General features: G+C 40.7%; 2 protein-coding genes across 12 annotated transcripts in view; one reads left to right on the top strand and one right to left on the bottom strand.

The window, feature by feature from the left end:
• The window catches only part of PTGR2 (prostaglandin reductase 2), a 28,714-nt gene extending 27,792 nt beyond the window's left edge, over positions 1-922 (top strand). For all 6 annotated transcript variants that reach the window (XM_053286116.1, XM_053286115.1, XM_053286114.1 and 3 more), the window contains one exon: positions 344-922. In XM_053286116.1, coding sequence (XP_053142091.1) covers positions 344-408 — 65 coding nt within the window. In that variant the 3' untranslated portion in view covers positions 409-922. The remainder of the gene's footprint in view (positions 1-343) is intronic.
• A 783-nt stretch (positions 923-1,705) lies between these two features.
• TMEM62 (transmembrane protein 62) overlaps positions 1,706-13,788 on the bottom strand; it is a 44,241-nt gene continuing 32,158 nt past the window's right edge. The window contains exons 10-15 of one of the 6 annotated variants that reach the window (XM_053286106.1): positions 13,432-13,545; positions 10,429-10,513; positions 8,238-8,375; positions 7,208-7,312; positions 5,543-5,661; positions 1,706-4,240 (exon numbers count right to left, since the gene is read on the bottom strand). In XM_053286106.1, coding sequence (XP_053142081.1) covers positions 3,914-4,240; positions 5,543-5,661; positions 7,208-7,312; positions 8,238-8,375; positions 10,429-10,513; positions 13,432-13,545 — 888 coding nt within the window. In that variant the 3' untranslated portion in view covers positions 1,706-3,913. Of the gene's footprint in view, positions 4,241-5,540; positions 6,079-7,207; positions 7,313-8,237; positions 8,376-10,428; positions 10,514-13,431; positions 13,546-13,788 lie in introns of those variants that run through there. The other 5 variants (XM_053286108.1, XR_008313872.1, XR_008313873.1 and 2 more) reach the window with 5 other exon arrangements.

Raw genomic sequence — 13,788 nt, 5'->3', positions numbered from 1 at the left:
TCCAAGTTATCCTCTACTGCAGACAAATGTGTCAGTCCAAATATGAGGGGTGTGCAGCTCCTACTTTTCCCACCTTACTTCCCCTGGGCTGATTGTATAACGAAGGAAAAGCAACCATGTTATCTAATTCTACGGAAAGCAGTAATTTACCATGTACTTCATTTATATTTGTATTCAAGCTTACATTCAACCTCCAGGCACAACATTGATCTGGGTATTTTATAAGTATGGGTTTTAGTAGTAGATTTCCTGTTAAGTCCATTAATAATGCTTTCATACTTTAAAAAAAGGAAAGAAAAAGAGGTACAGATTCACTTTTATTTTATTTTTCGTTCTCTTGTAGCTGCTTTCCAGTCTATGATGAGTGGGGGCAACATTGGAAAACAGATAGTGTTCATTTCAGAGTAGAATAAATCTCTGTACTGTTTCCAAGATGTCCACGATGAAGACAAAGCATCTTCTGTTTGCACGAACTAGGCACAGGGTTCTCCTTGGTATAGGTATCAATGTTAATATGTTTAACTAGTGTTAAACAGAATTCTGTACTTTGCAATTGTGTGCAGAGCTTGTAGAAGATTCACTTATATTTTCAAAACTGAAAGAATATAAACTTAGATTGCTAATATCCTTCATAAGGCCTGGAATTTACACATAGTAACTCTAACCAGGTTTCTCCTTTAAGTATATCCTGTGTATTTCTTCCTGCATATGTTGCCTTAATGCAGTAAATGATTCTGTAAAGCTTATTTTCAACTGGAGCACAATCTTGAATGCTGCACCTTTAGTCTCTAGTGACTGAACACTACTTTTTAAAACAAAATTGTCACTGTGCCACACTGTTGTAGTGTACCTTAGAAATGGGGGCAACAAAGTAGTGACTTTTCTGAATCATAATACAGCTATTAAACCTATTTTAAAAATATTTTATTTTCCTGCATGCCCTCTTTCTGCATGTCAAATAGTCCATGTAGGTATACAAGCAGTCATCTTGCTGTTTCGTTATGCTTCCTTCACACTGGCATATACACACTGGCATATGGAAAGCAGGTAATATATTTACAAAATAAGACTACACAGCAAGCAAACTTTATTATTGCAATTTAATGTGTTTGTGTAGATAGTAGCAACCCAAATGTGTGTGTGACCACTGCAGTAATTGCGTGGTTGCTGACCATGCAAGTGACCTCTTCCAAGCACAAAGGCCATGTGCATGCCAGCATCATGTGTAGGGGCAGCTGGGAGACACCCCATCGGCGCACAAAGATATCAGGGAGAAGCGCCAGAATTACAGAACGGGCAGCAAGCAGAGTAGGAGAAGGTATGGAACTACTCTCCTTGTTAAAGAGGCTGTAGAATCCCTCGTTTTAAAAGGGGTTGTGCTAGCGATCTGGAAGCTGAATTGCATTTCAGCATATCCCTAGTTCAAATCTCTGCTCATTAATGAAGTTCAGAGTGGCCTTGGGCCAGTCATTCTTTTTCTCAGTCTACCCTTGTTGTGAGGGTAAAAATAGGGTGGTGGAACCATGTATGCTGCTCTGAACTCCTTGGAGGAAGAGCAGGATAGCAATGCCATAAATAAATAAGATGAGGGTTGAAATATTATGTAGATCCTTTTCCCAGTACTCAGATAACTGTTTAGACTCTCATCCTCAAGTGAGAACATCAAAAGATCAGAGATGAAGATGCAAAAACAACATAGCAACTATAACAGTTGAGTGAGTTCCACACACATCCTTATTTTATTAATTTATATTTTGCAATTAGGTTGCACTTTAGGGTTTATGTACATATATTCATAGGCAAATACACTTCACTTATGCAGTTCATCTACTATAGGACAAAAGATGAATGCAGAGGCGGCTTATACTCATATACAAGCGTGCGTGCACACGCACATACATACACGGTCAGTCATACATAATGTTCCAAGTGCTTGTGGCTTGCTCCTGCATCCCATAGGACCTTTACATTCCTGTCATGTAAGTATTTGCTCAGCCTAGCAAATATCGCATGATCCTGCAAAACTAATTTATATATCTAACTATATGTACATTTAGCAGCATAGTTGGTGTATCACTCAACTTTAATTTATATATTGTCTTCCAAGTAATTTGAAATATAAACTTCTTAAGTTAGAAAAGATTAATATTCAAGTGAGAGGAATTCTTAAGAAACTACACATTACAGAACACAGTACCACTGCCTGAAATGGCCCCTTCTGTAACATGCTGCACAACATACCTCTTGTTCCGATGTCCACATGCTGTGCATTTCCCTCCTAGATACAGGTTCTTGGGTTTGGCACCAAACCAGTGCACAAAGCTTGATTCGTGCACATCCCTATTCCCTGCTTCTGCCACACATCATTCACTACTGGTTCTGACCTCATCTGAACTGGTTCAGTGCCATGGAGAGAGGAGCAGGATCTGCCACATTCAGCTTCCTGCTGCGGCAGCACTTGTCCCAAGCACCTGTGTGCATTGTCAGCATGGTGCTGCTGACAATGCAAATGGTGCCTGCACATGCACAGATGCCATGTGTGCTGGCACCACACGCCAGTTCTTGGGCTTGGCACCGAACCAGTGCACGAACCTCTGTTTGTGCACATCCCTAATCACTGCCTCTACTACACTTCATTCACTACTGCTGGCAGAGGCACAGAAAACAATCAACATATGACAGCAGTAGTGAATGAGGTGTGGTGGAAGCAGGGTAATTATTATGAAAGGGGGAAATATAGATATGGCGCTGACTTTTTAGTAGTAGTGCTATATTTCCTATTAAGTGTAGTTCTACATTTGCTACATTAACTTAAGTTTAAATTAACAACAGCATGAATTTACACTTGTGTTTTCTGTCCTTCTTGGAACAAGATGAACGACACAGTATTTGTGGTTACTGCATTCTTTTGGTGTGTACATGCACACACAGAGGTATAGTTCAGTTCACATATTACAGGATTGAGACTATGTGATGTGCAGATACTATACATCTTAATCTCAGCGGCTTACTGTGCAGCACCCCACAGATCTAAGTGTGAGGAATGGACACTGCTTCTGAGCCACTGAACACCCCATCCTCACTACTTGCAAATCTGGGGCTGTTCCATGCATCCAAAAGAGTGCACCATTAGGAATAATTCAAGTAGCAATGCAGCAGCGATGGAACACTCTTTAGGAGACATGGAACAGCTCTGCATTCGCAAGCCGCAAGGATGGGCTATTCAGTGGCTTGGAAGCAGTGTGTACACCCCACTCTTGCATCTATGGAGTGCTACGTCATACGTAAGCCATTAATTATGACCATACATGGCCGTACAAGTCAGGCACACTCCATAGCAAACTAGTTGCTGATATGAAAAATAGACATGCATAAAACACTTCAGATTTAACAATTCAGAAAACTGAGCATGTGATTTGGTGCGACTAGCACAACTTTGGACTTGTTTTTCCAACGGCAGTCCCAATGCTACATAATAACACACTTTTGAAACCCAAGGGAATTTCAAAATCTGTTTTGAAAGTGTATGGGATGGGTTCTAAGGAAAAGAAATAAAAAGGAAAATATGACCAGTTTTGATGGGTCATATCCAGATTGTATCCGTACCCATTACCACTGAACAGCATTATTTGCAATATACATCCTCCATACTGTTCAAAATCAAGTCACAAGTGCTACACGATTTACGTGTTTTTCATCATATGTAAACAGGAAAAAGTAAAAGCAATCACAACCGATTACTATGTCCCAGCTGAAACTGATTAGCATGAAAAAAACAGCCATTCAAAACAGGCCTTCATTAACAAATATCATAAGGAAGCAACTCATGAGGCAGGCAATGTGAGTCATATTCACAGCTTCACCACTTAACAAACCGAGTGAAAGGGTACTTCAGCTGCTTGAAGAGGAGCCATTAAGAGCTTTGATAGTTTTTCATCTTCACAGTAATGGCTCTCAGCACAGAAGACTTCAGCGTCCAAGTTCTGTAGGTCAGAAATAAGGTAAACCCCACAACCCAAGTTCTCAACGGAGAGAGGAAAAAAGCCAGAATTCCATATGTCTGCAGCAAAAAGTAGCAGGAGAAGACTTGCCAGCAAAATAGGACTGCCATAATTAGGTGGATAGGCACAGTCTGATACCATTTGACATTCCGCAGGTGGGAGAGAAAGGAGTGCCCTTGGCAACGCAGTAACAGGCACCAACACAGATATGCCATCAAAGGTAGGTTAAAAAAGAGCACCTGAAAGAAATTAACACAAACAAGTCTGCTATTTTCTCAAGGTAGGTACAGGATACGTTGGATTGTGGAAAAGAACACACAAAGTTGTTACAGGAACTGGTCTATGAATCCACTCACAGAGTTCTGCACCCGTACATCCAAGTCTTAGTCTCATTTAGAAATCACTGGTAACGGAGAACAACTAAAAGGGCAGGATAACCTTGGAAGGCAGCAAAATCTGGTGGCAGGTAGAAAATGTTCCTTTCAAATGCGAATTAAAAATGCGACTTTTATCCAGATTCTAAATTTCCAAGTATTGTCCTGCCACAGTTTATTCTTTGCAAGAGAGTCCTGTAGTTCTGTACAGCATTTCCGGTGAATGCCTTACTACAGTGCTTGAAAACTTCATCAAGTAGTGGGGGGGAAACCTGACAAAGTTTGGGCAATCACAGGGCAATAATTTAAACAAACATCTATACAATGGTGATGATATTACTGCTAAGTGGGTAATGGTGATAAGCTTTGTTGCTGTTTACTATTTTTTGTCTAAAGCACTTGAGAAGTATTCCAAGAAACTCTAAAATCTCCAAAGATTAAAAAAAAATATAGACAGACACAACTATAGTCCAGACAACTTTTCAACAGCCATATGAGTTAGCTTTCAACTGTTCTCAATATTCTGGAGGTAATAGTAGGCTATAATTACAAAGGTTTCTCCTGTGTGATCAACTACATAAACTTGTTTTCATGTAAGCATAGAAAGATGAAAAGCTGCAGTAACAGATCTCCTGTGGTGTCAACAAGTCACCTCAGGTTTCAGTTAAACTGTTTTCTAAGATCAAAGAGCACAGTAGCCTTATCAGCCTCTTAGTCTATTACTGTGCCAATTACCATTATTATTATTTATTATTATTACTACATTATATCCCGCTCTTTCTCCAAGGAGCCCAGAGTAGTGTACTACATACTTAAATTTCTCTTTCACAACAGCCCTGTGAAGTAGGCTAGGCTGAGAGAGAAGTGACTGGCCCAGAGTCACCCAGCTAGTATCATGGCTGAATGGGGATTTGAACTCGGGTCTCCCCGGTCCTAGTCCAGCACTCTAACCACTATACTACGTTGGCTCTCATTAAAGATTTGTACTGAATTAACTGGTCAAACCCATACAATCTACTACAAGTATTACAACTTATCACATTCCAACTACTGGCAAAACAAATAATTGTGCTGATCACTATTACAACATTTTCTGCCAAACACTTGTACATTTGGAAACATTTCAAGCTAAAAGCTATTTGTCAACTATTGTATTGAAACACTTACCTGCAGTATTCCAATCAAAAAAGTTATACTGCCTTCTAAGAATTGGCCACCAACAGTTATCCCAAAAGAAAAACAGAGGCCTGTGTGACCATCTATTATTTCTCCAATAAACCAGGGTCCTATAGGGGGGAAAAGTTACAATCAGATTATAATGCAATAAAAGTTTTGCCTCAGATAGCAGCTGCCTAATTACTGAGACAGAAATAGCTAACCTGATAAGCCATTCCTAAAAATTCTCAAGTGATAATAAATATTACACAATGCCATCTGATAAGTAGTAAGCTATTACGTGTGTAGGGATTTTAGCACAGATGGAGCTTAATTAAAACTGCTCTTCTCAAATAGACATTTCTTAACGGCCAGCAGCTAGAAAGCTGGATTTGGATCTGAACACCTGGGCTTGCATCTCACCTCTGACAAGGACTTAATTGGCAAGTCTCGGTCCTCTTCTATAACAGGGGAGTAATAGTGCCTTACACATCAGGGTTGCTTAGTTATGGTTTGTTCTTCTGTGTAAACTGCTTTGAGAACTTTTGCTGAAAAGCGGTATATAAATATAGTAGTAGCAGGGAAAACACAAAAGCTGACATCTTGACTAAATTATTCCTGAGGAACCAAATTTAATGTGTCCTTTACTTAGTTTGGGTGTCAATTGAAGACCACAAAGCACTTTGCTAAACTAGAAGTGCCATATGTAAGTGCTAAATAGCAACAGTAAATAGTAATAAGGGCTGAAAAGCTCCTAAGGTTTTTGCACTGTTTAGCTTAGAAGGGAATGGGAGTTTGACTGTCAGACAGATAACAGTGTTGTGCAATACAGGTGTTTTTCTATTGGCACACGGCATAGTTGGATGCATTTCAGTAGCATTAAATATGTGGAGTGGAAGAAAGATGAGCAGGCAGTAATGATCTCCATTTCGATCTGATACTACTAATTCAGCTAAGGCTTCCTCGCCTCACAGAGGCAAGTTACAATTACCAACTGTTCAGAGAGCAGGAAGAGAAGAAGCAGCCATCAAAGCAGAATCTGCCCTCCAAAACCATCTTTTATTGTTGTAACGATTTGCTGCTTTAAAAAAAATAAAAAATACAAGCCACTCTGGGAGACTTTTTGGCTGAAGAGTGGGGTTAAAATAAACAAATACTCTGAGATCATCACTTAAAACCAATGGTGATCAGAAAAATCTAACTTGCCAGACAAGGATATCAATGGCTAATAGTCTGATGGTTATAGGCCATCTCCAGCTTCGAGGCAAGATGCCTCTAAACACCAGTTGCAGGGGAACAACAGAAGGAGAGGGGGCATGACTCAGCTCTTGCCTGTGAGTTTCTCAGAGGCATCTGGTAGGCCACTGTGGGAAACAGGATGTTGGACTAGATTGGCCTTCGGCCTGTTCCAGCAGGGCTGTTCTTATGGTCTGATATTTTGAAATTCAGCATGCAATTGCCTGGTATACTATGTCTTGCAAGGTGAAGTCCACATGCTGTTGCCCCAAGTTCAGGTAGAATTATTTAAAAAGTTTCACAGACTATAACACTGCTTGCCTTTTTTTTTTTTTTTAATTTAGAGTTCTTTATAAGCAGTATGTTTTTAACTAAATTCAAAGCCAGAGTTCAGTTAAAAACATAATGGGCACAGCCAATAAAGTGTTACTTGCATCTTACCTAGTACAGTGTACAAACTTAGCAGCAAAAATGAGTAATAGAAGAAGTTTGTTTTACTCAGGATGTGGAGAGAAAGAGAAACTCGCATCGCCATGCCTGGAGGTCCTAAAATTGAATAATAATATAGACAGAATAATAATCCTAATGGGCAATGTGCTTATTACCACTGAAACTACTCATGGAGTGCCTTTTTAAGAAGTTGTATTTTTTTTTTACAGCATCAAAGTTAAACATCAAGTTAATTTCATTGAGAGATACAATTGGCAGGTACCAAAGACAAGGTGGCATTGCAATTCCCTTCTTGAGGAAGCCCCCACACTTGGCATCTTCTAACAAGAGCTTAAAATCAGTAGCGGAGCCAGGCCAGTGGAGGCCCATGTTCGGCCACCACAGCGGCCCTGCTCGCCCCGCCCCCTACATCAAGTCAGAAGTGGGGATTAGCCACACCCCCACATCAGATGTTGGACATGGGGGTTAGCCATACCCCCACATCTGATGTCAGATGCGGTGGGCATAGTCTGGCTCCCGAACGTGGCCACATGGTAGTTAGATTCAGCCTGCATGGTAGTTAGATCCAGACCAGTGCTGTGTTCGGAGCGCGACCAGGAGCAGCTCTCCTTGCCTTAAAAGCAGGGAGAGCCTCTCCTGGCCGTGCTCTGAGTGCAGTGCTGGCCATCCAGCTCTCAAATGGGGCTGTGCGGCCCTGCTTGGGAGCTAAACCACCACCCCTCCCCCGCGCCTGACGTCAGACACGGGGGGTGTGAGGGCCGCAAGGCGTGGCCCCTGAGGAGAGGCGGCCTGGGTTCTTTGAACCTGGTTGCCCAACGGTAGCTATGCCCCTGCTTAAAATGTTTTCATTTTGATTGATTTGGCTGGCGGTTGCTGGTTTTTCTGGCTTCTGTCTCTGACCTGAAAGAAACTTAGTTCTGACCCTTGGCTTGCTCCTGACACTCTGTTCCTGTCTAGGCCCTCTAGCTTGTGATCTTCTACCAGGCTTGATTGATAAGTGCATACTTTACAGGGTACTTACTTAAGAGACCTTGGCTTGTTCCTGACTCTTGGCTCCTGTCCTGACCATTTATCTGGTTTGATTCCTGGCATACTCTTAGTTCTCCCAATCCTGGCATTGGACTTTCATCCCTAGTGACTGCTGCCCACGGCTCAGCTTCTCTGACAGTAATGAAGACAACTGTAATATCTCACAGAATCATTACCATTCTATAAACTGCTAATCGGCCCAGCTTTTGGTGCCAAGATAGGGGCCAATAGCATTCCATAGCAAAAGAAGCTGCAGAATAACTAAAAATTCCATATATATTTGGCCAAAAAGGAAGCAAAAGCTAGAGAACTTCTAAAAAGTTATTTCCAAGAAGTAACTAGCTGAGGAATCGATATTGTAATTTGATTTGGTGGAGCTGGGGTTGAAACTAGAAATCTAAACCAGCACACAGTTATTGATAGTCCCCACCAATAAAAATCTGAGGTTATTATTTTTATTATTTATTTTTATTTTTTACATTTATATCCTGCTCTTCCTCCAAGGAGCCCAGAGCGCTGTACTACATACTTAATTTTCTCCTCACAACAACCCTGTGAAGTAGGTTAGGCTATCCCTATCATGGCATAGATCCAACACATAATTAGTAACCAGTGCAATTAGAAATGGGACACAGATGTATTAATGATCATAGTGAGATTTTGGAAACTTTCTCCAGAGGCTTTTCAAAGCTTGCAGCTGATAATCAATCCTTGGGGAAAATGTAAGCTTTTCACATTTGGGCAAGTATGTACCGACTGAGGTAGGTATGGGACAAAATACATATGTATTTCTATAAGCTGGTTCACACAACCGTTAAGATTAGGTAGGAGGTGGTATTGTCAGAACCCATTCCCAGCCCCAGTAGCTTCCAGCAGAGCTACCCAGATTTTAACAGAGGGTGAAGAGCCCTCTCAGCCAGATCTTTTAATTGTGAGAACCCTCGCATCTTTTCTACCCAGCCTAGCATCCAGCACCCCACATCCCACCCCACCCACATAGAGAAAACATAGAGAGCTGTGCACACAGTGGACCCCGGTGTGTCCAACATCCAACCCCAGCACAGCATCGCTCCAACGGCTGTTGCTGGTGTCTATCTCATGTTTCTTTGTAGATTGTAAGCTCTTTCGGGACAGGGATCCATCTTTATCTTTATTTAGGTTTATTTGTCTATGTAAACCACTTTGGGAACTTTTGCCGAAAAGCAGTATAAAAACTTTCATCGTAGTAGTAGTAGTACTAGTGGTAGGGGTGGCTACCATCAGTGGATGTGCTAGCCTGCAAAGCACACTCTATGATCAAAGTAGATGTGGGCACAGTTTTGGCAGTGCTGTGTCCACATCTTGCTCCTTCATGGCTAATGGGAGGGCAGCCACTGACATCATGAAGCTTTTCCAGGCTGCTGGCAGTGCAAAGCATGCTGAGAAGGCATACATACACACTCTTGGAGAACCTCCCATGGAGGGGTGGGACTTGCAGCTGCCAGTTTCACCAATGGAACTCTCACCAGCCATGCTTGTGTGTTTGCTGGATTAGGAACATAGGAAACTGCCATATACTGAGTCAGACCATTGGTCTATCTAGCTCAGTATTGTCTTCACAGACTGGCAGCGGCTTCTCCAAGGTTGCAGGCAGAAATCTCTCCCAGCCCTATCTTGGAGAAGCCAGGGAGGGAACTTGAAACCTTCTGCTCTTCCTAGTGCGGCTTCATCCCCTGAGGGGAATATCTTGCAGTGCTCACACATCAAGTCTCCCATTCAGATGCAATCAGGGCAGATCCTGCTTAGCTATGGGGACAAGTCATGCTTGCTACCACTTGACCAGCTCTCCTCTCCCTTATCTCCCAATCTGACACAGATTGTCAGAGCCAAGATAAAGTGATGCCTGTGCGTTGCATACAGGGAAACATCTTGCCTGGGCTCCTACCTGCCTCAAAATGATCATGTGAACAAACATCATATTTTAAAAATAGTTCCCTTTCAAAAATTGTTTCCAATTGTAACCAGTCTCAGGCCTAAACAGTTTATTAAATCTAACTTAGCTGAGAGCTAACTTGAGATACCTAATTGCAAGCTCACATCTGTGTATTTGTTTAACTTCAAGCATTAACTTAATGGAGAAGTGAAAGGAAGTTGAGAGGGGAAGAGAACATCAAAGTTAGCATAAATTTAAAAACTGTTCTTACCTTGAAGTGTTGGGCTCCTTAGATACCGGTACATAACCAGCAAAGCAATTTGAACTACAGCCACTAATGCAAACACCACTCGAATCTGAAAAAGAAGAAGAAAAGCATAAAATCCCTACTAAACCTAAAACAGACATCAATAGAGGTGGCTCTTGTTATTCTCCGGGGTTCAGTTCCCGCCAATTACTGCAGATAACAAAACCATGAATAAAGAGACTTTAACCCTATGGGGATTGGGTTCCTTCAGCTTAAAACACCACTAAAAAGGCAGGGAGGGGCAGAAAAGCATAGTACCTTGGTCTCCAGGAATGTCCCCAAATCCTCCTATGTTTTGTTTCAATCTTTTTAAAAAGAAAAAGGAGCCACAAAATGGCTCTGTGCTTTAAAATGGCATCCAGAAATGACATCAGAAGTCATTTCCAGCCACTCAGGAATCACAGATAGGCGGAAATTGCCTATATTGGTATATTTCCTAAATGCTTGCCTGGAGGCGGTAATGGGCTTGATGAAGGATAACAAACTGAAGCTGAATCCAAAGAAAACGGAGGTACTGACTGTGCGGGGTTGGGACCCAAGAGATGGTTTCGATCTGCCTGTTCTGGGAGGGGTTATACTCCCCCTGAAAAATCAGGTATGTAGCTTAGGAGTGCTCCTGCACCCAAAGCTCTCCCTGGTTTCTCAGGTTAAGGCAGTGGCCAGGAGTGCTTTTTATCAGCTTCGACTGATACGCTAGCTGCACCTATTTCTGGAGGTAAATGACCTCAAAACGGTGGTGCATATACTGGTATCCTCCAGGCTCGACTACTGTAATGCACTTTACACAGGGCTGCCTTTGTACATAGTCCAGAAATTACAATTGGTACAGAATGGGGCAGCCAGACTGATCTCCACATCAACCCAAAGGGACCATGTAACACCAGTTTTAAAAGAACTGCACTGGCTGCTGTGTTTCATAGTGAAATACAAAGTGTTGATTATTACCTATTAAGCCCTCAACTGCTTGGGTCTAGGATACTTAAGAGAGCACCTTCTCTGTCAGGAACCTTGCCACCTATTAAAATCATCTGGAGAGGTCCGATTACAATTGCCACCAGCTCATTTGGTGGAGATTCAGGACCGGGCCTTTTTTGTGGCTGCCCTGGGGCTTTGGAATATGCTACCTGTCAAAATAAGAGCATTTCCTTCTCTGTTTGCTTTTAGGAAGACCCTCAATACATACCTGTTTTCTCAGGATTTTAACAGAGGTTAATTTTAAACTGTTTAATTGGGTTTTTTTTTAATCCTATGAGATTGTTTTAACTTTTTATTCTGTGAAATTGTTTTTTTTAACTCTATTTTGTATTTGTGGTGTTTTAAATTATGTACACTGCCTAGAGATGCACATATCAGGCAGTATATAAATATTTAATTTTATCATATTTCTATACTGCCTGATAGACATCTCTAGGCAGTGTACAAAGTTAAAACAAATGCAAAAACAATATAAAACAGCTAAAATTCATAAAACAGATAAAAACAATCTCAGTGAACAAAACATTAAAATTTAATATGATACATAAATAAATATTTCATGCCGTGGGTAAAGAAATTGGGTCTAAGACCCATCTGTGGATACATGGAACCGAGATCTGCGAAACTATGGATAATGAGCGTCTCCTGTACAAACGAAATAAGAAACTGCTTTACTAGCTTTTGGAAATTATTGAAAACAATAAGGAATTACTTTAAGTACCACCAGACAATCAAGGCTAAAAATCAGAAAACATTCACAGCAAAGGACAGATCTATAAATGATGTTGACATTAGTGTCAATATGTGTGTTTGACTGTATGTGAGATAATGCCATAAGGGTTCTGGAAAGGATGTAAAATGTTTCTTTTCCAGCCCGTATTTGGAGGAGTTGAATTAAGGTTCTTGTGGCTGTTCTGTAATGCAGTTTTATTTTTTGCATTATCCTTTTACTTTAATGGATGTTAAGATGTTTCACATTTTTAACAACTATGGACTGTCAAAACAGTGGTCTACAAAGGTTTTTAAATAAATAAATAAAATCCTGTAACAATGTATGAGAGCTGACTACTCTTCTTTACTCTTAATTTCCCCCCTTAAGTTATAAACGAGAATTTTCACCATGTTGGGATGCTCAGCTGGTTTGGAGTACATGTGGGGATAACATGAATCCAGGTGGAAATATTATTCCATGTGGGAAGTTGGTGCAAGTATAGAGGCATAAAGGAAAACTAAATAAACCCAAAGCATAGTTGTATAAGAGCGTATTCAAACATGTAATTATTAAGTGGCACAGTCTACTTGTGCAACTATACCACCTCAGAACACATATGAGGATGCTTTCAAAAAAGTAACACCCTCTGCACACACACATGCATTCTAAAATGGTACAGTAATGTCAAAGGTCTCATGAGTACAAACAATCTGAACAGCCTCTTCCATAATTTTTGGGTCCCTTTTTGCTTCATACCCCTAGCCTTTTTGGCCACATACGTGCAAGATACGGACCCATAATCTGCATATAATATGTGCATGTGTTGCTATTACATGAGCAAAACAATTAAGTGTAAGTATATGTTTTTGTATGTCTAATCAAATCAGAATTAGGATGGAAAGGAACTTTAGGATGCAAAGCTGAAGTTTCACAAAAGTGTACAAAGATGCATGGCTTGGTCTTTAGGGGACAAAAATTAGGCAATGCACAACCAACACATATATGTGATAAGTAAGAAAACGACTTGCAAAACTTTGAAAGAATATAGAAAAAGCAACTAAACAGCATATCTTTTAAAACCAGCAGTTGCTGACAAAGACAGAAGTGGAAAGAGTCTACTTATAAATTCCTCTATTTAACAGTTGTCAATCTCCTCTAATATTATGTGTAAGTATGCATGCATACACACAAATACACATATTTACACATACATACATACGTATGTAAAAACACACACACATGCACATCTATCTGTCTGACTGACTTCTGGTAATACTAACCCATATATAATGATCAGTAAGAAGAACCCAAGATGGCAGGAGGTCAAATTTGAGAGAGAGATTTTCTTCCATAGCAAATGTGTGAAGTTGAGTAGCACTCTTACCACTGGTATCCTAAAATAAGAACACAAAGAAAACTTAGATTTTAACAAAACAACTATGATTATTATCCGCAAAATACCCATCAGAGTATATGTGGGTAGATTGTGTGCAGAAGTCAGTCTCATTTATATGAATGAGCCCGAAGTCTCAATCAGAGAGGGCCTGATCACCTAATGCCAGTGGTGATGGGGTAGGTTTTGCCCTCATGGAAACAATGTCCCAAGTATTTGTCCTCACAATGTCCCCTGCTTTGTT

The sequence above is a fragment of the Hemicordylus capensis genome, chromosome 1, assembly GCF_027244095.1.
Source record: "Hemicordylus capensis ecotype Gifberg chromosome 1, rHemCap1.1.pri, whole genome shotgun sequence".
Lineage (NCBI taxonomy): Eukaryota > Metazoa > Chordata > Lepidosauria > Squamata > Cordylidae > Hemicordylus > Hemicordylus capensis.
The sequence above is the reverse complement of the archived record's forward strand: the minus strand, read 5'-3'. Positions and strand labels throughout refer to the sequence as shown.